Raw genomic sequence first — 25,037 nt, 5'->3', positions numbered from 1 at the left:
TAAATATTCACTGGTCTTCTTATAACGCAAGTGCCATAAGCTACCTGTCCAGATAGATCTGTAGTGTCTCCCCAGTCATAAATTATAGAAAAGACCCTACAATTTTTAATATCCTGCAACCAGTAAACTTGAAGCGCCTTCTCCTTACATGTACAAACAGTTCATGCTCCTGCCAAAATGCTGAAGCAGGTTGCTACACGCGCAGCTTTAAACAATCAGGTTAGTGGGGTTTTTCTTCCATGTTTGTTTTCAAACGCTTCAGCTCCAGCAAAAGAACATGTTCCGCCTATTGCTACGGAGTTAGCGCCACTGCCCCTGAGCTTGGCCACGCTTGGTTGGTGGGTTTGGTTTCCTCCAATTAAAGCAGACAGGTACATATCTACGTGGAATAAAAAAAAATGAAACTGGCCTCCACTGCTGTGGCTTTTCATGAAAATGTTGTTTTCAGAGACTGAGACTGAGTGGTTCAAATGCCAAGTGTATGTACCGTGCAGGGGGACGTGGAAAGATAAATGAAACAGGGAAAAAATAAGCTACTTAGAACAGCATAATTAGGTTTGTTTTATTTAAAAAAAGAAAAAAGTGCTTTAAAACATTGTTCATTGGGGACAAAGGGGAAATAGTGATAACTGAACTTTAAAACTGCTTTACAGTAATTTTGATTAAAACCTCTCCCAAAGCTACTTGTTGTACTGCTTGAACATTTATGAACTAAATAAAGAGATGTAGTTTTTTTTAAAAGGTGTTATTCATTACATTACTAATGTATTGAAAAAATATGAACAGGAACACCCAGATATATATATATAGTAGAAAGTCATTTATAGAAAATGCCTTATAAAGTACACTGCAGGTACACTGTACTCCTAATAAAATATTTTTTAATCAAGTGTTTTTCTTAGCGTTTTACATGAAAACACCTATTAGTTTCTGTGGCAAATGCTAGTATTTCAGGAAGCAGTTTGTTCTGAAACAGGCACATGCTGAACAGTGTGAGGAACACCTGATGTGTTAGGTCTGACAAGAGCACATACAGCCCGAGTTACAGCTGCGGCTGATGGGGGAGCAGCCATATTTAAGGATGCTGAAGGTAGGAATATTTTCACTCCCTTTATTTCCTAATTTGTCTTTATGAGAGTTCAAGCAGCTTGCTCCAGTTCATTTTTTTTATTCCCTACTTAGTTTTATGTATTCCTAGAATCCGTAAGATGGAAAATATTAACTGGGAGAATGTTTTGCCCTCTGCTGTTATATGGTCTATTGAATTTGTTACAGCTCTCCATCTGCTTTTTCTTGGCTTAGAATCGCATCACTAGAACTGCGCTCCCAAGTTTTTCTGGGTGGCAAAGGGCCTGTGGAAAGTTGTTCTGTAAGAGTTCTTTTTTAAAAATAGGGATTTGGCTTAGATTTGAGTCAAACTGATTCTCCCCCTGCCCTTGTTAAAGTGAAATTGGTAAGGGGCTCTAAGATTTTATGTATTGGTTCTTACTCATTTGGTAAAAGGGTTACTTGGCAATTAATAACAGCAGGCAGCGCAAGACCATCTACTGCTGCATAACTCTGCAAAAGCAATCTGCATGCGCAACGTTTCTCCATGTACACACCCAGAAACCTGTCTCCTCTCCTACAATACCGAGCACCGCCGATCTTTACCTCAGTAGCTGTACCCCCAGCACACACACTCGTCTTAACACAGTTTTCTTGTTCAGTATTGCCTAAATTCGAAAAGCAAAATCAGGCATTTAGTAGATTCAGGGTTTTTATTAGTTTTCCATGTGAGCATTACAATTTATAATACATCATATCTAGTGTTGCCTCCAGAATGAGCCTAATTTAGTACATCATGGTATTAGTAAAAACAAGCCTGGTAAGTGGGCTAAACTTCCAACTAGCATCTTCACAGCCTTCAAATGAGGCAGGCTAGAATGTCAATCACTTTACAGACACGCAGGTAGTGTTTCCCAAAAACAACCCTGCCCCAAATTAAACTAGGAAGCAGATACAGTTTAAAGCAGGAAAGGTTCCTTTGGTCGTTCCCCTCCCCCCAGCAGAATTTAATCAACAGCTATAGTTTCGCCTCATTACAGTTTTGGAATCTCAGTGAACGATCCGGGAGTCTGTTGGGATGGAATGGCCCGTCTGCGGTGGCACCTCCTTACCGGTAGCCAGGTCCCGGCTGGGTGTAGCCCTGGGGGCCGAAGGGAGGCCGGCTGCGGGCGTAGGGGTTGGTGGCGCTGGGCGGGGGGGTCATGGTGCTGCCGGGCGGGGGGGTGAAGCCGGGCCGCGGCTGGTAGGTGCCGGGCGCCGCCTGGGAGCCGCTGTAAGGGGCGGGCTGGGAGGCCTGCGTGGTGTAGGGCTGCGGGGGGTAGCTGCCCCCCGGGTACTGCGGGGGCTGCTGCGCCGGCAGCTGCTGCGGCTGCCCGGGGAAGGCGGCGGCCGGGGCCGGGGCCGCCGGCTGGCTGTAGGCCGGGAACTGCTGGGCTTGCTGCGAGGGGGTTTGCTGCTGACTGTAGCCTGCTGGAAAGGCAAAGAGCAAGGTGGGTGAGAGAGAGCAGAGAACCGTGGGCACCTGCAGAAACACCTGGGGTTTTTGTGCAGTGGCAAACGCAAAACAATGCGGGAAGCACAGAAAAGGCCAGCCGAGCACGAACTGCAAGTTCTCCTGCCTTTCGTGCAGGCACGCTGCCTGGTTTTGGTGCACTACCCTGGCAGCACAGCAACACTGAAAACAGTTAGTATAAAATAGTTTTCCCACGACTGACAAGAAATAAAAAAGAAAAAAAAGACAAACAGTATTTTACCATCATGTCACATGAAAAACAAAAAGTCTTCATTGGCAAATCAGGCAAAATGCAACCTTTTTCCCAAACAACTCAAAAGTGAACTGTCATGAAAATACTGTCAGGGTTTAATACAAGCCATACCTTTGGTTAAATCATAGGTGTTTTCACTCCTTTAGAGTTAAATATGAAAAAGTAGTGCAGAACAGAATACTTTAGCACAAAACTTCCATTTAAACATGTCCCAAGCTTGATTTTTCTGTATAAAACCAGCTTCCAAAAGGAGTGTCTCTTATTGAAAACTTTAAAATCACACCAAGTGCTTTTATGAAGAAATGGCTACTTTTATCCATCATGAAACACACCTGCAGCTACTTGCAATGAAACCTCTCCAGTGACTGGAATCCTGTCAGCATTAAACACCAGACACACAAATTATTAAAAGTGCACAGCCCTAAACGGAAAGAGTAAGGATTGAAGAATGCTCTGGAGTAAACTCACCTTGAAACTGGGATCAAAATTTACTCATGAGACAAACCTCTGAAGGGTCCATTTTTAGTACCATGAGTAAATAGCCACATTGTTGCCTAGTAGATCTACAAGAGCAGGAATGGATCCTGCTCTTGGGGGACATGGCTTTGAAAGGAGACAATACTCATGGGAACAACAGCGAAACAAACAAAAAACCCCTATGAGTCAAGATCTTCAAAGGCTGCTGTCACTAGGTCCTCAAAAAAAAGACTGTTCCTGAAAGATTAGGTTAATCGTGAAATAAGTTATGAGAAACAGAGGAGCCCCAGACCAGTTGTGGTGGTGGTTCATTCTTACTTGAAGATGATGTTGATTAGAATGCAGAGCTCGCATTGCACTACAGCTTTCACAGGAACTTCTCCAGTAAAATAATGGATTAGATGATTGTAGGATATGACTAGAAAGCAGATGGAAACTCCTTTTTTTTCCCCACTCAGTTTTTAAGCCTAAAGAAAGTCAGATAGACCCTTCTACTTCCAACAGGCTTGTTACTTCTTCTGAAATTAGACTTCAGAAAGTCTGTCACTGTCTTCTAATTACAAATGTGGGGGTGAGAAATCTGCAGGGAACAAGATACCATTTAGAGACCCAAATCAACCAGCTCTCACACATTGCACAGGAACAAGGGCTGAGGCACAAACCTTCAGTTCCAAGTTTTCTAGGGTTCTTATCCAAGATAAACATGGAATTTCTTTGTAAGCTCTTGCAAGTGTTCTCATCTACATCAAAACTGATGCACTCCCACTTTATATATTGCACACCAAAAAAAAAGGCCATACAGGCTCTATTCTGAGTCACTTAATGGTATGGGAGTCTTTTGTTTAGTTCAAGGAAGACTGTTTAAAGCAAGGAATGATAAATGTTTTGTATCGTTTTCTAAAAGTATTAATCAACTTGCAATTTGTTATGGAATCTGCTGTTACAGGTTCATCCCTGTACTTTAGCTGGATTATGATTCCTAGCATATACTATGCATTATTAGATGCCAGCTGCTTCTAAAGTAAATAACTGAAAGTTCTGAAGTCAAGTTTATTTTGGGTATACACAAAAGCCAGCTTTTCATATTTGACTGCACATAAACTACTAGTGCACTAAAATATTCTTCTGCTAAAAGTCTACTGGCACCTTTACTCGAGGTATCAGCAAAATCAACAACTAAAAAAAACCTGTCACTTGAAAGTTTCTCCGAAATTACAGTGTTTATAATAGCTAAGGGTTTACTAAATGACAACTATGATCACTGTTCACATACTAAATTTTGTACATGGAGATCATTCTAGATGCAAGAAATAGGGGCCATCTTTATATACCTCTGATATTTAAGGAAGCTAAATTGGGATGTTTTAGTCACTTACTTGCTAGAATCCCTAGACTGCGGAAGTTACTCCTGAAGACTGCTCATACTTCAGGTGATTCATTTTGCCTACCTTTCTAACAAGGCATTCTGCTGATCATCACTAATGAAGTCTGCTTTTGGTCACAATCAAGTAGGATCGAGATACCAGAACTCCAACTATGTATTAAAAATAGACAGCTACAGTGTTCTCTTACTGGTAATTTTTGAATTGTGCCAGTTCCCATCAGAACCACAGGCACTCAGGCTGCTCAGCACCCTGACCTGCCCCACGGGTTCAGGAAGTGAAGCTCACAGGGTCGGGCACTGAAGGAGAGGTTCTACAGCTAAACCGCCATTTGAGAGCTGCTTACCTGGGTACTGCATACCATACTGTTGCTGAGGCTGAGCCTGCGGCTGCTGAGCAGGATAACCAGGCTGTTGGTACTGTTGATACATCTGACCTATGGATTAAAAATGTATTTAGTTGAAGCCCAGTACCCTAGCTATATTATAAACACACAGTGAACAACATCCTAACAGTTCAAAATCACAGAAACAAACCCTCTCACAACATGTAAAAATTTTTAAAAAAATCTGAACACAGTGAAGTTTGAATATGTGTTCCACCTAATTACCAAATGAAATCAATCTACAGATTTTAGTTTCTGAACCATGCTATTCTGAAGACTAAATGCTGTTTATCTACCTCCAACAGAATAAATAGTTCTCATTTGGTACCTGAGGCTATTTCACATTTTCAGAGGATGCCAGAAGCCATGCACCTTAATTAGTGCTACTCTGGTGGGTAACAGAGCAGGAATCTTTAAACATCTTAATAACTGCTCCAGAACTTATGCTGTAAATTAAAAGTACTTCAAAAGTTAAACATGTCCTCAGATTGTCTGTTTATATTAGGTTTTTAAGACCATTTCTGCATCAAAGTACTGTAAGCGGACTGGTACGTTATTTATTCTGACCACATTTTCCAGATAAGTCATACATCTCTTAGTATCTGACTTGGTGTAAGCCAAGTTTTCTTAAGAAACCTAGAGGTATACACCCTAAAGCAAAAATAAAGCCATACACTCTTAATCTTGGGTATTCCAATACAATGCTAATTTTTCCTAAATTCACTGTTTCCAATTTCTTGGCAAAAAGAGGCAGAATATTTGTTTAGAATTAACCTATGGGCCCTGTTTAGGCTTTATGCTTCTGCTGTTTTTCAATTTAGTAACAGGCACAGTCAAAGAACAAAACCAATTATCTGCCAAAACTAAAGCTTAGCTGAACTAGAGCAGACGTGGAAACTTTACTATTATAAAGTGTTACTGTACTATTATTAATTCTGCAAAGATCAGCAGACTGTGTAAATATACTGTAAGCTGTATCTTCTGAACTGCACCAAGACAAAAGCAACTTGGTTCTGCTCCAAGTCCTCCCAGAGCCCTGTGCACACTGCTTTAAACGAACTCCTTATTTCTTCTTTTCTCTGCGTTACCTGCAGCTGAAAACAACGGTATTTTACATTTACACTAAGGTGTTCAAAATATTTTATATTGGTGCAGTCGTTCAAAATATTATTTGGTATGCAATTATTGTGGGATGAACAGAGTGCTAAACACAAGGCTTTAAGAGAATTTAAGCCTGTTAGCTTGATAATTAAGAATTAGAAACTCAGAATACACATCTTCTGTTTCTTAAACTCAGTTGTTATAAGGAAGTTCTGGGAGAACAACCAGGAAGCTGCCTGTCTCAGCATAATTACCTACAGGCTAACAGAGAGGCCACACTGGCACCTGCTGGACACCCCAGGTAAAGGGACATGAAAGAAACGGCATGGAGTTTTTCCAAAGCTTTCTGAGAAGGCTTGCTGTCTTCACCAGGGTTGAAGCATTAGTGAGGAGCAGAGAGGTGTTCCAGTGCCGTTCAAGAAAACATTCTTAATTTACAGCCATTAATGCAGTCAGGGATCCTACAGGTCGTTAAACACACAGAGTTTTCCCTCCCAATGGATTTTTACTCTGAAAACAAGATGAGCTACAGCATCAATGTCTGGGTTTGTACTTAGCAGTGCTTATTGCTGTCAAGGATCTGCCAGCATTTACCATTGTTCCTGTGCACTGAAACAGCCATTTTAGCTTGATTCAGAAAAAAGACCAAATAGGTATATTCACATGACGTTCTTTTCCCTAGCAGATCATGAAGGACTTACATGAATGAACTTTTACATCTATTTCAGCAAAGACTAGCAAAGTGTCCACATCTGTACATAACTGGTCCTCATGTGTGTTCAGCGACTGTGTTTAGTGGTACAAAAGCACAGGCATGCCACAAGAGACAGCACTATGCTGAAACGTCTGTGTTGTATTGATTTAAGTCAAATTAGTGAATGCTTAAAACTTTATCAAGGGAGGTAAGCCATTCATTAGTATCGGCACATAGAGGTGAGGTGACTTGGTATTCACAAATAACAACAACTAATAACCATCTACAATCATCATAACATCATTTATTGGCAAAGAATGCCATTAAAAAATAATCCCTGATATACCAGAACGATTGACATGTGATTGGCATCACCATTTTACTTATATCCTCAAAATACTGGGAAGCTGGGAGGGTGGGGGGGAAGCCCAGCTTGGGGTGGTTTGTTTTTTTAAGAAATGAACTAATATTTTAAAATTAGTTTTAAAACTAGTTTGTAACAAGAACATGCTCTGCACCAGCAGTGCCTTTGTGTGAGCCAATCCTGTTGAAAACCTAACTGTCAAAATGTATCCAAAGTTCTGGCTGGGCCATGGCTCTGCAGTGGTTCTCATCTGGGCTGCACAAGAGGAGGGTGGGACAGCACATTACCACTGGACTGAGGTGCTATCAAGCAGTGAAGTACAGAAAGCTACTCCATGTTTCAAAGGAAAGTCTTTGAACACTTTGGATAAAAGCAACTTTGTATATGAAAAAAACTCAGAGGTTAATAATCTCACATATATTAACCAGCTTTGGTAAAAGACTGCCATTTACCATATATATACAATGCACAGCATAAGCGCTCCCACTAGTATTTCTGATGAACAAAGTGCAATAATGACTTCTGATCTCTTCCCAAGAACTGAACCATCCTAGTTTATCCATAGAGTGCAGAAAATATAATTAATACTTAACATATTTCAGTGGCAATAATAAAAACTGCATAAGCTACAGACCTTCATAATTAGTGCTGTTGTACTTTTACATGCAAAAGGAGGACTCGGGCAAAGGTATAGCACAGTTCAGTGTTTAAAAAAACAAACCCACCCAAAAACACCTCAATACTATGCTTTCCTTGACCCCAGTTTAGAAAAATCATTACATCTACTCTGATACATGAGCCTAGACAACTTCTTTCCTAAGTAAGATAAGTTTTGCTGAAAGAAGTAGTTTTCCCCTTCCCTGGTGTTAGCAACCATTCAGGATTCCAACCTGCTGCTGCTAGTGCTTTTAAGTGTTTCACTTGGTTTTAGTGCTAGTGCTTTTAAGTGTTTCAGTTCTAGTTTAACATCAACACTTAAAACCACATACCTTATTGTATTAAAGTAAAGTAAAAAGGCTAAATTCATCAAATACAAGTTCAGTAGCTGAGAGTATATTTTTTTAATATTAAGTTTTCTAGCTGCTGACAGACGAATCTGAAGCGCTTTTTCCCCAAAAGTAACTTCCACACACAAACGCCAAACAGTTGTTATATCTTTAAGCTACAAAGATGTCTCTTGCTGTCTCATTTATATCACTTGACTAATTCTTAGGGAAGTAAGCAAAAAAAAATCTGAAAGCAGCAAAGTAAGTGTTTTATAAGCTCCATTGCAACCAACAGCATTCGTGCCCGCTTAAATATTATGCCTAACTATGAGTTGCTCAAATACTCTGATCAATCAACATGTTACTGATGCCCTTCAAGCAAGATACTCCAAGTGACTGTGGATACTGTCATCACCCTCAATGCCTCTCACATTTACCTCAGCATTATGTTAGTACAGAAAGCAGTAGAGGGCTGTAACTTGTTTCTACACTAACACAGAAACAACTTTATATTGTACTTTGTACAGAGGTAGAAATACCAAAGCAAGTCATTCCACAGACAGTTTCATCCAGAACTATGCAGGTCCAAAGGCTCAGTGCTCTTAGAAAGTATCAACAGAAAAATGATGCCCAAATGCAGCAAACCTCTTAACAGGTTTATTTTTAGAAGTCAAATAACACATAAAAGGGTATAGTACAAAGGAATACCAGAGTTAAGACCTTAAGCTTTAAAGGAGAGCCAGCTGAGGCTCTCAAGGGTTACAAAGGAAAACTACAATCCATGTGAGATAGTTATAAGGCTTAACCTGACTAGCACAGAGCTGTACATAGTAAAGCAGCAATGCAATAATGGCTCTGTTTTGTTAGACAGAAATGATGAGTAAACAACATTTTTAATTCATAGTAGACAAGACAACAAACTGTTAGCTGAGTGAAAGCAACTACTAATACTGCTTGACACAACACACAGGGTATGATATGAACTAAGATCTTCAGATAGCTTTAAAGTGCAGTGCATATAAATCTGCCTTACAGTAAAGTGAGCACAGACCCAAGTGGAAGGCAGTACAATTGAAGTCCTCCTCACGTTACATCGCCTACCCTTTTAAATAAAGCTACTGCTCCACCTGCTGTTTCTGTATTGAACAGCATGTGAGGAAAAAAGTTTTTCTGTCTAGTGGCACAGATGAATCTGTCTTTTGGTATCAGCTTTGAGTCTGCTAAATGGAAGTCACAGCTACTGATCACTCAGATTCAGACACCATCATTCATGTCTTAAACAGAAGAAAAACCTGCTGCTTACCTTCCACCTGACCAGTCTGTGGCTGTGTTCCAGGGTACGGTGGCTGCTGTGCCTGAACACCAGGGGGATGGGCTGCAGAAGAGGAGGAAGCAATGCTGTCCGGTGTTCCTGATCGTTCTTCTGCAGGGGCACTGGGTGGTCCTAGTGGAGCAAGAACAAAATACAGTACATGAAATTAACAGAGTTTGAATTGGGGAAAAAAAAAAAAAAAAGGATTACAAGACCATTTCCTTGCAAAGTTTTTAACATGTTTTCCATAGATATACATCTGAGACTGTCATGCCCAAGCTAAAACTAAATGTATTTGCACGTCTAAACTCTCCTTTGAAAATATTTTTTGGGGGAATTTTCCACCTGTCTCTAGGTCACTCAAGTTTCATCCTTCCGAGGAACATGACATGTTTGTGGGATAAAACCCTGCGTGACAACATGGTTTTCCCACAGCTTCAAGTGTTAACCTTGCACACATACACTGAAGACTTGCTACATGTGGACAGAATATGCACCTACCTACCTATTCTTTCTCATCTGGAGCAAAGGTGCAAGGCTGCATGAAACCTTTCAAATGCACTAGTGTTTTACTGTGACCCACATGGGCCCAGGCAACAAAGTATTTTACCAACAGTCATTGACTGCATTCAGTTTAGTATAATCAGTTTCTACATGTTTAGCATTCTACTACTAGGTGGGGCCAGTCATGCAGCTCTTCAAGAATAAACATAATTCAGACAAGTAGGTTATTCCTTTCTGTTAACAGTAAAAAAGTTGACTCTATTTATTTTTGAAATGAAACAGAGAAAAGGTGAGGTCATACAAAACATTCTGACTGACCCAAACAGCAGAAGCACAAGCCAAGAACATAAGCTGAACTGCAAGACCAAACCCTAAGGCAGAGCAGTGGATACTGTTTTTCTATCACTGGCAGACACCAATTAAGTTACTCTACACAACAGCTTTAAGTAAATCAAATTAAAAAATTTAAGCCATTTTCTACTGCAAGCTAAAACACCATGCTAAAACCAACAGCAACATTTCAACATTTTGTATACAAAAGTTAGCAAACACAGTTACAACACCTTGATATATCAAGTTTTAGAATTCTGAAAAGAAATAGTGAATACAGAACACAGCTTAATACATCCAAAATACAAATGCTTTGTTACAAATCAAGATTTGAGTCATCAATTATTAACAGGTTTTGCTTTTCTTTTCATAAGACTTATTCTTACCCGACACCTGATCATCTGTCAAGCCAAATGCTGACATGACATTCTTGCTGATTTCATCCTGGTTCTTTAGCGGATCAAATGCAGACATGCTTGCTGCTATAACTTGAGTAGATGGCTTAACATTAGAGTCAGCAGCAGCAGGCTTTTCTTCTCTACCATCTACAGCATCTACAAAACAAAATGCCCAGTTATTACTTCTTGAGAACTGAAACACCATCATACATATATATCGTACTACAGAGACTTTAAAATTGCATAGTTGTGGGGGTTTTTTAAATGTTTTAACTGTTGAAATGCTTATGTTAGGGTAACAGTGAATCAGTGATGTATCTGAAACTGCTATGAATCACAAAGCTTAGGTTTCATTGCAGTTACTTAAAGATACACTGACACTGTGGAGTATCAGTATCACTGTCTTAAATTCAAAGGTACAAGGCTCCTGCTTCAACAAATCATTCTGGTATGACTTGCCTACAGAGAATTCAAAATTAAGAAAACTTACAGGATAGATTCCAGTTTATTACAGTGTTTCATCAACTGTAGTTATTTTTTTGTTCTATCCCCTTCTCCCTGAATTCTTCCTAAGCTGACAAGTGAAGTTCATCTCTTTGCAATTATACAAGTAACACTGCATCACTCCGAAACCTCTTACCTAGTAGAGTGCTACACTTTCACTTAAAAACAAACAAGCACAGATAGGGTTTAGACTGGCTAGTTTTGTTTACACTTTTATTACACTCTACATCACCCTAACCTCCTTCCAAAAGATTTATAACCAGAATGCACGGTATTCCACCGAAGTTAGTAATTGCTTATATTGTAGGAACAGGGGCTGAGATTTTTTAAACAACAAAATTAATAAAACTTTGAAGTGTAAAATACAAAAGCAGCGTTTCCTAAAAAAAAAAAAAAAAAAAGGCTGGAGTTCTTGGTTCGCCTCTTTACTCAGAACACTGTACTCCATGACTTTGTGTCATTATTTTCTGTGTCCAGCTTACCCAAAATCTGTAGTTAAGCACACAGAGGTATAGTTTTTACAGTACAACAGCCCTAAGCTAGGAGATCAATGCCTCAAAACTGGGAGAATAAGACTTCCTTCCCTGTTTTGCCCTCCCCTGACCCCGATAATCCTTTCCCACCCCTTGTGCTGCTTACCCTGAGTCAGCTCTGATGCTGGTCTGAGCTCAAAATGTGTGGATTCAATTTCCTAACCTGGCAAAAAAAGTGGATATAATTTTTGCTGAATTTGCTTTTTACTGTTTTAGTGAATCAAACTTGCTTAGCAACATGACAAGATAAGCACCAGAGCTAGCCCAAAGTAAGCAGTGGGAGTGCTCAGCTGGGAGGAAGAAGTCTTCAGCAACAACAAACTATTAATTCAGCTCAAAGCCCTCTCAAGATGTTGTCATGACTCACAAGTGTTAGTTACAGCATTTTCATACATTGCAACAAAAACTCAGACTTTGAAGTTTTATGCCTAAGTTAACTTAGTGCTTTACTCCAGATAATTTGAATAAAAATTCTGCCTCTGAAATAAATGATGTATTAAAAATTAAGTTCTGAACCATCAAGCAACAATTAAGAATTATCACAACCAGTATTCAAGCCTCCGTTTTTCATTTTGTTAAACAGTACACAACTCTGCAAATCAAACCAAACAATTCTTTGCCAGGCTGCCTACCACTTTCAGGCAGACTAGTGGAAAGCCCTGGTTCAGCTGGTGGTTCTAAACAGTCCAGTAAACGATTCACTTTATTGCGAAGTTCTATCAGCTCTCGACGCAGGTATTTCACCTGATTAGATTCTAGGGGTCTTGGTTGTCCGTTCACTGCAAAAGAACAATTAGATAAATTTAAGACTGTAGTAACATTTCGACATCCAGTTTAAAAATCACAAAAAAAAAATCCCAACTTTTACTTGCTTGTAGCATCATCCTCCTCTGTGGAGTTTAAAGTGACAAAGTTTAGTCAACACAGACTGAACTCATTCTAGAGCTTACTGTTCCTTTAATATAATCTCAGTTCAGCATAATCCACAGTACTGGAACTGCAGAGTAAAGTCAGCAGTAAATTTCTGCATTGTTTACTCATTTCCATGAATATATCCTGAACAATACAAATACCATACTTGGCTGTGGAAAGCTGTCCCTTTAGAAAGTGCCTTTAGAACTAATGCAGCATGCACAACACTGCTGTAATTCATTAATAAGGTCAGTGTCCAAGTTAAAGGCCGCTTGCTATTCCTTGGAACTGTGCTAATTTACGAATAGTAGCTTGAAAATAAAGAACTATTTTATACAAAGGCCAAAGGATAAATGTTAAAATCTACTCAACTTTAAGTAATTAATGTTATTTTTTAGCAGTGTACTAGTAACACTGCAAGATAATCATCACCATAAATTTCTCACACACCTATGAAGAAAACCCCACAAATGCTAGAGTGGAAGATAACATGGAAAATAACATTAAGAAAAAAAACACTGACCACATATATATGTATACCACGTACTTTAAGCAATCTTATAAAAAGAAATAGTTTCCGTTTCCATAAGTTCAGTTGTCATATGAAACACCAAGAGAGAAAATAGATCTCATGTATTAATCCAGTATGTTTTAACTTACTGATTTCATTCTTCTGAGGTGACAAACTGAAAGTTTTTAGTACCTTCTAGTGAAGCCCACTGCCTGAATTTTAATAAACGTTATTAAAAAAAGAGAAAAAGACAAACAATCTTCTATACTTACCAAACAATGTCAGCTTAAGTATCCTACTGCACTGAATTGCAAAGGAAAGATCTGAGCTATCAAAAATTGTTATAAGATCTCCATCTGAAAAGAACATGAAAAAGTTACATTAAAAGCAAAGCCTATGAACTACTGAACTTCATGCTAGGGCAGAAGTGTTACTTCATTAGTCAAAAATAACTTTCCCTATTTGATTCTGAAGTTACTAGGAAAAAAGTTTACTATTTGAGTGCGAGAGTCAGTGTGCAGGGAAATTATGCACAGAAGGTAAGACAGAAGCATGACTGTCTCCAAAAGGGAGCCTTCTGACATTAGCCCTTTGAAAGTTCCATGTAGCTCATCATTCTTTTATGTTTACATACAAGATGAAACAGAGCTAAGAGTTCACAAAGTCCAACACCAGAAAGAATGATGCTGCCAGTTAAAGTTATATGCCTATTCCAAGTGGCTCCAAAACTGTGCTGTTCATGAAGAGACAGGAGAGTCAAGATAGATGGCACAAGCCAATCCCAATTCAATTTTTAGAAAACAAAACATGCACACTAACAAGGGAAAATGTTAAGTGACTAGAACACTGTCTCAAGTTATACTCAGAATACTGAGGTGCAAGACTGATTTTCAACAAGGGAATTATAATAAAGTTCCTGTGTAAAAGTGAATAGTAAAAATATCTATCAGCCTTAACACACAGATAGGAATGAAGACATGAAGATGTCAAAGTAGTCACAAAAAAACTTTTCTCTCAAACCAGGAATCTGACATGAAGTCTCAACTCTTAGCCTTTTATTTTTGTGCATCCCATTTCACAGGAACTCTCATCCCGATGCATCCTAATGAATTTGCACAGTGCCATCAGTCACAGAAACTATATTAGAACTGTATGAGATCCTTTATTCTTCAAATACAAAGGGCTATGCATAAACCACTGAACACCTTTAATCCTATTAATACCCAAAAGAGATACCAAGTTCCCATTAAGTCTGATCTCTCACAATTTTTAACCTGAGTCAAGACAATCCACATTAACATCTTTGCTTACTCAACAAGATCACAGATAAAACAAGCCTATTGTCTTTGGCGGGACAGATCTTCTGCTGTTTTACCATATTCAACAGAGTATTAATAGATTAAATGAACACAAATTCGGCAGTGCAAAGGAAAGAGTGGGAACACATTATCAGGAAAACGTGCGTATTGACAGATGGAAAGAGAAGGGATAGCAGGACCACTTCCTTCCACAACAGCTTGATGACTGGGAACTGAGATGAGACACTGTCTAGTGAAGCTTCACCTTCAGAAGCAATAGTGTTAGACAAATGACACAGAGCTTGGAACAAAGCTGACTCCAGGCTACCAATGTTCCTCCCCAAAACACTGTTACAAGGAGGCTCTGTGGACAGACACAGAAACATGTTTTTAATTACAGATTACTGCCTAAAAATTCTGAGCTATTCCTTACGCATTGGTGAAAATTTCCAACTGTATAAAAGTTATGGTTAAAATTTTCAAATAAATGAATGCTTCAGTACGAATAGTCATAAAACGCGTGATGGCAAGCTAAAAAAAGCTCAAACTTTGAAGAACTACTTATTCTAATTTTGTCATACCTGACTACAAGTAACACCTCTGCAATGGAAGGTTTTCTTAGTATAGTACCATTAATAACACCTAACAATGCCTGTCAGTCTTCAAATAAGTTGCTTTCTAACAAAATAAACAAGAAATCTTACAAATACTAACAAAGTGATAACATAAAAAATAATTTTCAAGTTTTCCTGAAAGAAATATTGTTGTCTCCAAAGATTTTTTCCATCCTATGTCCTGTTTGCACTTTCACAATCTCAAAAAACACTGGTTGATAGCAATATCAGTCATGGATTCACTGAGTAGAGACTAGGAAGTCTCCAAGAATGGAGGCTCCAAAACCCCACTAGGCAACCTTTTCCAGTGACCCTTCTGGCCAAAACTCATGCTCAACCTCCCAAACTGCAGTTTATGACTACTGCCATCTGGTGCTACCACTCAGTTAGCTGGAGGCTGCTATTAGCTCTGCCCTCAGCCTCCTCTGCACCACAGTGAACAAGCCCAGCTCCCTCAAATGCTCCCTGTAGACCACCTGCCCTCGGCCCCTCACCATCCTCACAGCATCCTGCTGGACCCTCTCCAGTTTCTCCAAGTCTTTTTACCCTGGGGTGCAGGGGGCAAGACTAAGCACATATTTCCCAGTGGGGCCTCACCAGTGCCAGGAAGGGGAGGGTAATAATGTCCCTGTTTGCCATTATGATCCATAACAAGACTTATACAACCAGACCTCAAACAAGTAACTTTATGAAAGTTAGAGTCCTTTCTCTTTGGCAGTAAAGTGAGGGGAGGAGGAGGGGGGCGGGTGTCCCTCCAACTCAAACACTTCCTCCATCTTTTCAGTATCCTTTCCTAAATGCTGATACCAAATCCACTGGTGTCTTAACACAAAGCCCTTCTATTCCATATTCTCTTGGTAACAAAATAAATAATAATTACTTCTCTTGCCAATGCACAACATTGGCAGACCATCTTATGATGCTTTTCTGTCATACCCGTCAATACTCAGATTTTACTGCCTGAACAAAGGTGCATGTTCTAAACAGTTTATCCTGCATAGCCAAATGAAAATATATATTAATACACACAGGTTACATGGATTAATATCACCCAAAAGAATCCAGATCAATCCATCTTATTCTCCCTCACCTATTTTAACATTTATGTTGAAGGCGTTAAGAATAATGATTAAAGTTTCTATTTTAAATTGCTTTCAGAAAAAAAAGGCTAAAAAGCACCAAGTACAGAATCTTGTTAGATGCATAAAGTCAGTTATATGATTCCTATTGACAGACATCAAGTTACCCAAGGAGAGCATATACTAGGATTCATAAGGTATATGTGTATGTCAAACCATACAAAAGTCTTACAATTTAAGTATATAAGATTTATCAAAGATTCTTTTCATTTTAAGGAATGTAAATGAAGCTTAATTCCTGTTATCATGATACAGATAGAATACAGTGTTAATTATTTTCTACTGAAAAGTAAAACAGACTTTCCTTTATTTTCTCTATTAATCTTATTATTTCAAGAAAATATTACCTTTCTCATTTTTACAAGGGACATAGCTTTCACTCTCTACTATTTCCCATGTACCCTAAATATTCCCTGCTATGCCAATTATAATTTTTTTTATCTTTAGTGTAAGTTAGTAACTCCCTTAACTTACCAATGGACTGGAAAGTATTTTAGCATTAATTCTGCATCATCATGATGCATTCCAATTTTTTGTGACATTAGAAATTTGAAGAAATTAGAAATGTTTAAGACATTAGAAATCTGCCTCATTATCCTTGGCCCTGCCAGCTATGTTTCCTCATCTGCTAACTTTACCTACCCTTATATTTATCTTGTCTTTTTTTCTATTCAATTTTGGGAAAAAAATCCAAAAGCACCACCACCAAAAATGTAGTCTTCCTTCACTTTGGTAAATTTATGAAAGGTAGAGACATTACTGACTAGCACACCACCTTGATTACATGCAGTATGAGTTAATAACTCATTATTGGCTCTGACACAGACATCAACTTATACTGCAAGGTAATGAAGAACAAGAACAAAAAGGCCAATCTCACATTAGGCACTCTAGTTTTAAATTCAAGCCTAACTTAAAAAAAAAGTAAAGTTTCTATTATTGGCTTCATAGGGGCTTTAGCATATGTAATTCAATAACATGGTGTGCTTAAGATGCAATTCTACTCTTTGATTCATATAAGTTCACTGCTGGCAGCCCTCATTGGTTGGTTTGGGGTTTTTTTTTTGCAAACATTGGGTTTTACTACATATTCAAGAACAACCTTAAGCAGGACATGAAAATGATTTCACACCTAGTAGAGCAATTTCCTTAGTTCAGAAGTGTGAAAGATGCCCAGCTTGAATATAAAAACTAACTCCACAAGGCAGTAATCAAACTGAAACTTCTTTTCCCTGGTAATTAATAAAAGCATCACATAACCTAAATATAATTTAGGAATATGCTTCTGACTATCTTAGTCCACAAATCCAGAGACAGAAGGATTGAGATTTAAAGTTTCCTAGCCTCTCCAAGCTACACGCTTGGATACATACATGTAAGCATACAAGTTCAAAAAAACCAAAATGTGTTAGATTCAAGGATCATGACAGTTTGATGAAGATACAAAGCTACAGTATTTTGCAGAAATTTTAAGCAGAAAATCCCATATCCAGCCCTGAAGATCACTAGCTTCACGTGTTACAGCAACAAGAAACAAAGCCAGGAGGGGTACATGAAGCATTATTCTGAACGCTCAAAGAGTGTGCACATGAATTCTGAGAAGACCCAGATCAAGGTTGTAGAAGTAGTGGAAATCCTTAGACAAACTTAAGATATCTCCTCATAACAGATGAAGACAAGAATTCCTCCAAGTCTGGAGGGGTAAATAACAAAATGGAAATAGCTATAATGTATATATTCCAATGCTTCTAATGACTGAAACAGATTTAAAGAAGACTCTTAGCCTAGTTGAAGCAAAGTCAAGAATACCACGGTCCTCATACAACAATCCAACTGAAGCCTAGTTCTGTTAACTTTTTCCTTAATCACTTGCAGCTTCCTCTGATATTAACAACATTTAAACGTTCTTAGTAGTGATGATCAGCTAGGATAACGTATATGGAAATTTCACATCACAGTGGAGAAGTACATTCTGAGACAAAGAAAGCTAAAATTAAAAGTAGGAGGTCTCTAGGCTGTGAAAGACAACCAAAGAATGAAACCATAATTAGTCTCCATACACCATTATCTTCTTCAAAAAAAGACAGAGATTGAAGCGTACACAAAAACAGAGAACTATACTTAAAGAACAGGTAAGAATGCAAAAAAAGGGACTAGAAGCTTTAACCTAACGAAAAAGCATCAATTTCCTTTCACCTTTCTCATTCCAGAAAGAAAAAAGAAATCGATTATATGATGGGGGGGGTGGGGGGGGAACCACCACAAATCCACTGAGCTCTCTCCCACTAGAGACCAAGACCCAAAACATTAGCCCTTCACTGCATATCAATTTGATGGGCAGTGTCTCTCAAAAGCTTCATGAACCTGAAAAAACTGTCTCAGGGTCATTCAAAGTGAAATTTTATTACCTAGATGTATGAACAAATGTTATTTGACATTTTAGGTACCACAGACAGTGATAAAGTTTCCTAGTGCTATTAAGAGGAATGAACCTGAATGCTTCAGTAACATAGCTCTTTTACCGTACACCAGCATAATTATCACACAGTCTTTGATCTAAGAGACTCTGGATTTTATCACTTCATTCTGAGTTTCATTTTATGAATGCCACCCCTCTGTCCTAAATTAAGTAACTTATTCCATGCCCCACACTGACATTCAAAGAGGAAAAACCCCCCAAACCACAACTCTCTTTCTACACATCTCAAACAAGGCCCTTTTCATTCTGTGGAAGCCCTTCTTTAAGGCTGTGTTTGTTTAGCACTAACAATTGAGATTTTCTTTCAAACAACCAATGTCCAACAGATTCAAACTACCACACAGGGGAAAGATTACTTTTAATAAATATTTCAGGTTAAATTAAAAGTTTCTTCTAATCTTGACTGATGGAGGAAAACATAACCAAGAATTACTACTACATAAATCAAGTTTTCAAAGTCTTGTAAGAGCTTGCGTTGTCATACATGTTTATTCACTCCCCACCTTCAAATCCACTTTATCGCTGAAAACACAAAGAAATGGTTAAATGAGTGGACAGAAGAGAAACCTGCAATAGCATCAGCTTCCTGCAACAGCAAAATTGAACTTTCAGGTAGCTGATATTTCAGAAAAACTGGAGGAAATACTATCTTAAGACAGCATAACCACAAGACATACAGCTTCTACTGTCCAATTCAAAGGATTTCACAAGAAATCACTTGCATTTGCCAATGAATTTGGACAATTCTGGAGAAGTGAATTTCAGAGTTTCTGTCCATAGATAAATCATATCAGAGCAACAGTACTAATTAAACCTTACCTTCATCTTTATATTTTATTGTGACTTCATCATTGCTCAGAAGTTTTCCTCTAAAAACTCTTTGCATCATTAGCACCAATTCATCATAGGTGATATCTTCATTATGAATAGGAATTCTCCTAATATCTTCCCCAAGCTGAGCTTTGATGATCAGCTTCCCACTTAAGTCCAGCTGCCCATTCATGGTGGATTCCTTATCGCCTGCGGACCTGTTAACAACGAAACATTAAAAACATTTTAGAAAACTAAATTGTTAGTTATTTAAATGTATGTGACTGTTCTGAAGGTTTCCACCTTTGGAAAGCATTACTGTTAGGAAGCTCTCCAGAGAACCCCTCTTGAACACATTCTATGATGCGCTAATTAAACAATATAAGTGCACAGATACATTAACCGAGCTCATGGGCAAAGAAGAACTCTGTAAGATCTGACACTTCAAATTAACAGTTACCACAGTTCCCAGTGCTCAGAATTTAAAAGTAAAGATTTTTTTTTACAAGTCAGACCACTTTTAAATATGTGTGACATTGAGAAATTTCAAACTTGGATGGGTTTTTTTGTAAGACATCAGCTGTAAACTGTCATGAAAAAAAGCTATAAAGGAACTAATATTCCCTAGGATTTGCTTTTCAGATACATGTATACAACTCTCAGGGAAAGTGAAATTGCAGCAAAAGCTGTCAGCCTTACAACATTATTTTGATTACATTATCACCTTATTAGATTATTTTTACATCCCCCATGATTATGATAACCAGCAAAGGGCTTTTTTTTTATTATTTAAGAAGAGACTGCCACAACAAAATATCTTATTTCAAAGATTATAGGTAGTAAGGTGGCTTTACTAAAGGGATCAAGTTGAATCATGCATTATTTCACAAACAAATAAATGAAGAGCTAAACATTGGTTTTATTACACATGTGAGCAGAACACATTGAGGGTTCCTCTCCAGAAAGGAAGATACAAAATTTTTCCTTTTTTGAAATTTTGACTGAGAAGTTTTAACCAAGATTTTAGATTTTTAAAAGCTGCTCAATAGACCGCACATTAGCTACTCATTAGGCTCAGAGCCACAAATTTGTTATGCAGTGTACATGGTCAGAACAGTCGGTTACTCTCAGTGCTTTAAGAGGTGGACAACCACTCCAACTTAAAAGGAAGTACAACAAAGCCACCTTGTGTCCAAGCAGCACACAGTATATACTTCAGAGTTGTATCTTTAACACTTTTATGTAAGACAGTTTAAAAATTATCACTTTGTATGAGGCATCTCTCTTGTTAAAAAACACAAAGGCCTTATGTTTAAAAGAAAAACAGAAACTACTGAGAAGTTACTGAGCAGAGGAATGAAAAAAATAAAGACATCTAGATAGCTAGTCAAATGTCCCCTTCTTTCTTCACTATTTTGGACAGGGCCAAAACAATATATCTGGAATGAGGAACAATTAAAGAAGCAGTTATCTTAACATCTGAAGTACAAATACTGGAGATCTTAAAAGTAGGCAGCCCTACACATCAAAATTGACATTCCCAAAGCCACATACAGGCAAGCATGCTGTTCGTTGTGTTGTGCAAAAAGAATTCTTGGTAAAGATATGCAGGTATCTCCCTTACTGTTAAGGATGTTATAACACAGTGCTTTATGAGAAAACTAAATTTTGCTTTGGTCAGTCTATTTTTTAAATACTGCATTGAAAATTACTTCTCTCCTTCGTGAGAAAGACGCCACCCAGCTAAGCCTTTAATACATCATATTTTGATGCACCTATATATATTTAACTCTACTGTTTCAATGGCAATGTTTTGCATTAAAAAGATGTAGTATGATGCTATCTCTAGATTGCAATTTAATTTCTGGGGGTTTTTGGTAATTAATATAAAGCAAACATTTTGTGCAAATCCCTTTGTTCAGCCCGATGACATCCAAAAAAAAAAAAAAGAAGAGACAAGCAACTATTGAACAAAACTCATTCTCCTAATCAGACATAACAGGAGGTATGTGGACACAGTCTAGTGACAGAGAAAAGGGACCTGCAATTAACACAGCCAGATTGCTGCTGAGACACTATGATGAAACAGTGATGTTTATAGTATTGTTAATGCTTGCTAACACATTATTCATGTTTTGCAACGTAAGAGTCTTGACTGCAGGCACATCAACTCAGTCTAACACTTTAAGTTGGCTGTAAAAGCATAGGGTTTTGCGGAAGTTGTATGGTTTTTTGTTTTTCATTTAAAGCATTAAAAAAATAAAACGGTGTCCATCCACAGGTTTTCTTTCACTTCCTTTCCAAAAACATACATTTATCATTACCTTGTGTGGATGCTGGATTATTGAACAGATTTCCCACCTCACTTCAGGACAGAGTTAGGATAAGCCGCCATGCACTATCAGTGCCAGAAAACAGGAAGCTGCATCAGAAAAAACCCCAAGAAATATTTATTTACAGTCATACTTCCTTAGCATTATACACTTCACATAAATCTTTCACTTTAGAACATCTTAACGAATATACCCAACTAAAAAAAGTCACTGTTTTATCCATACTACGTAACAATCAGATTTACATTTTTGAGTATTGTAGAGTTTGAATTTCAACTACAACAGGTCTTGAACAAGAGTTTTAATTTCATAATAGAAGAAGTTTATTTTTTCAGAATTTTGTAACTGCATGTAGGAATTCCTAACAGTAATGTGTTCCTTTCCAGGACAGTGATCTTCCCCAACAGTCTCAAAATATTAATTTGTACGGCCTCCATCTTAAAACTCGAGGTTAAGTTAAAGAAAATAAACTTTGATTGATGTAGCAGTACAAAAACCTAGAAGTTCATTTCTTAGCTTAAGGCTGAAGCCTCTGTGGCATTAAGTAGCATGTCTTCAAGGACAGACTGCACAGCATTAGGACAGACTACTAAGAGGAAAGGAGTTGTAATGCCACTTTCCCACAGGAAGAGCCACCAAACTGGGCAAGAAGGAAATGCAGTCAGAAATACACAACCACTTAAAAATATGATCTGCCCTCAATTCAGTTTAAGATTGTGCTTATGTGATGAGCATAATTGTGATGAGCTTATGTGATGAGATTGTGCCTATGTGATGAGCTGCGTGAAGTTTACGCAGTCCACCTGTTTATTACACAAGTGCTTAATGCCCAGAGCTACAAGACAATGACTTAGTATACAGACCAGTCCAATGGAGAACATAACTGTGTGCTCCTCCCTCCCACCTGAGAAGCATAAACTTGTCTCAGCACTCTTCTCCTTGTCTCTCTCTCACCCACATGGTTAATTTCAAACATCCAGGATCTGATTTTTAGATGATTCGCTGCTAACCAGAGAGAAAAAGTAGGTTCCTCTCATCCACATGAAACTGGGCTTCCCAGCTCTCCTCTTTCAACTCAACTGGAAGTAAACTGGAACAGGCAGGCATGAGACATACAGGACAGAAGCAGACAGCAAGCAAACCCCAGAGAATGGACAAAGCTCCTCTCTGGTTCTCATAGGCTGGCAGCTGCTCCCCTCATCCCAGTTATGAAATGTTCACCTTTAAAAAGGGCTGTACTAGCTCCTGACAGGGAGAGGGCAAGACTGTTGTGACATACTAAGCAGGCAAACAGGAAGAGATGACTTTCTGATTCCTCACTCACATTTTACGAAATGAGTAATGCATGAAGATGGTGCCCCTTTCACCCCAATCTTGCTACAGCTCCAGGTAAAATTTACTGCAATGAACAAATATGGGATACAGACAATGCATCTAAGAGTGGTTTAACTTAGTTCATTTAGCTACCATCTCATGTGGTTTAAACATTAGAGCTGGGTACTGGTTTTGCTGCTTTAGCATTACAATGTAAGCTACTTAGAAACTGACAACAATAAGAATTGAACCTCATCTGTAATTCCTAAAGATACACATTTTGGTGGACACACCTGAGCTCCTGTGGCCTTTGAACAGATTGAATGCATCATTTGTATCTTTGTGCAAGGAAACCAGCTACTGTAACATACTTACAGAACTATAATGTCTTATTTACCAAGATTACTCACAGAAATCTGCTCTGTGTCTATCAACCATTACAAAAAGGTAACAGGAAAGCATTTGAATGCACTTTTTTTGTCCAACTGTTCTCCATTCTGCCTGAAGGCATTCAGGTTTTAAGAGACAGATTCTAAACACTGCAACTGCTTGCAACTGTTACAGAAAACTATCTGAAATGTTCTAATTATTGAATTACAGAGCATTCAAGCTTTTCTCCCCTCACTGTGACATAGTGGAATGGATGACTCCCTTTAGAGCGTTTTTCAGAGAAGACACCCTGAGTGCACACTTACGAGATTTTTAACAGAACCAATCACAGTGTCTGCTTTCTTGAGGGGAAGAAACCAACCAAACGAAAAACCATTAACATCTTCCTGTTTAAGAAAGACTATTTTTCATAAGAATCACACTGACATCTTTCTAACCTTCCTGGCGTACCACATGCATTTTGGAGGTACAGATTTTTTTTCTCCCCTCTTGGCTCACTTTCTATTCACATCACACACCAATCTAAATGGTGCATGTGGACAGTGACTCTCCAATCTAAGTCAGACACTTCAGGATCCCTTCTAAAGCCATGATGTCACAACCATGTTGGATTTCACTACACTTTTTGCATTGCAGCAGAGAGAAACAGCCTTGCCTAAGAAAGGGAAGTACAGGCATTCCTGCTTCACTTTTTCCTCTATCAAAACACGGACAAGGAACGGCAGAGTGAAGCATACAGAAACAGGGCCAAGCAGTGCTGCCTCCCAAACCCCACTCGACGGAGCCATGAGACTTCTCCCAAGATAGCTGGGGAGTGCGGGGGGGGGGAGGGGGGGGGGCAGAAAGGAGAATAGGTCTTTTCGTTTTTCTCCAGTTCCGATAAGGGCAGGCCCGACCCAACGGGGAGCAGAAATCATAGCCATTCCCTACTGGGAAATGAGGAGTCTGCAGTTCCTCTGGCTCCCAAAGGGAAAGAGGCTCGGTGAGCAAGGGAACACCCCCCTTGCGGAGGGAGGGAGGGGAGGCCTCTGCTAGCCCTCACTCCCGATTCCGCAGGCCGAAGAGGCCGGGGGGCGGTTTCAGCCTCCCTCAGGCGCGGCCGGGGGGACGCAAGGGGTCTCCCAGCCTCTCTGCCAGGGGCCGCGTAGCCCCTGGAACCGGGGGAGGGGCAGGGGGGCTCACCCCCAGCCCGCAACCACCCCTCCCGCCGCAACGGGCAACCACCACACACGCGGCAACCGCTCCCCCCGGGAACAGCGCGGGGAGGGGGAGGCGAGCAGCCCCGCTTTCTTACTCTGGCTTCGCCGCGGTCCCGCCGGTGGAGGCCCCCCGCCCCGTCCGAGCCCGGGCACGGCCGCCGCCACCACCCGTACGTGGCAGAGGAGAGAAGGGGCTGGAGCGACGGCTGCAACTGCCGGGCCTGCGCGAGCCACCCGCATGCGCACTCCAGTGGC

The 25,037-nt window shown here is 39.3% G+C and overlaps 1 protein-coding gene across 2 annotated transcripts; it reads right to left on the bottom strand.

Annotated features, from left to right (window-relative positions):
- Window positions 1–610: 610 nt before the first annotated feature.
- On the bottom strand, window positions 611–25,037 carry TFG (trafficking from ER to golgi regulator). 2 transcript variants are annotated; one of them, XM_072883903.1, is made up of 9 exons: window positions 24,878–25,037; window positions 21,871–21,968; window positions 19,556–19,764; window positions 13,479–13,562; window positions 12,416–12,562; window positions 10,735–10,902; window positions 9,506–9,646; window positions 5,019–5,108; window positions 611–2,514 (listed from the first exon to the last, which is right to left on the bottom strand). In XM_072883903.1, the coding sequence occupies exons 3-9, from the start codon at window positions 19,737–19,739 to the stop codon at window positions 2,156–2,158; spliced, it is 1,173 nt and encodes a 390-aa protein (XP_072740004.1). In that variant the 5' UTR covers window positions 19,740–19,764; window positions 21,871–21,968; window positions 24,878–25,037; the 3' UTR covers window positions 611–2,155. The 2 variants fall into 2 exon arrangements, with proteins under 2 accessions (XP_072740004.1, XP_072739993.1); XM_072883892.1 differs by having other exon boundaries at window positions 621–2,517.

Source organism: Ciconia boyciana, chromosome 1 (assembly GCF_034638445.1).
Source record: "Ciconia boyciana chromosome 1, ASM3463844v1, whole genome shotgun sequence".
NCBI classification, from domain to species: Eukaryota; Metazoa; Chordata; class Aves; order Ciconiiformes; family Ciconiidae; genus Ciconia; species Ciconia boyciana.
This window is presented reverse-complemented; position numbering and strand designations above follow the sequence as displayed.

Bases quoted from the DNA above. Each gene is read 5' to 3' on its own strand.
- TFG (XM_072883892.1), bottom strand. From the start codon at position 19,739: ATGAATGGGCAGCTGGACTTAAGTGGGAAGCTGATCATCAAAGCTCAG. The intron at 9,647-10,734 runs GTAAGAATAAGT...TTGCTCCACTAG, and splicing joins GACAGATGATCAGGTGTCGG to GACCACCCAGTGCCCCTGCA. The intron at 2,518-5,018 runs GTAAGCAGCTCT...TTGCCTTTCCAG, and splicing joins GTATGGTATGCAGTACCCAG to CAGGCTACAGTCAGCAGCAA.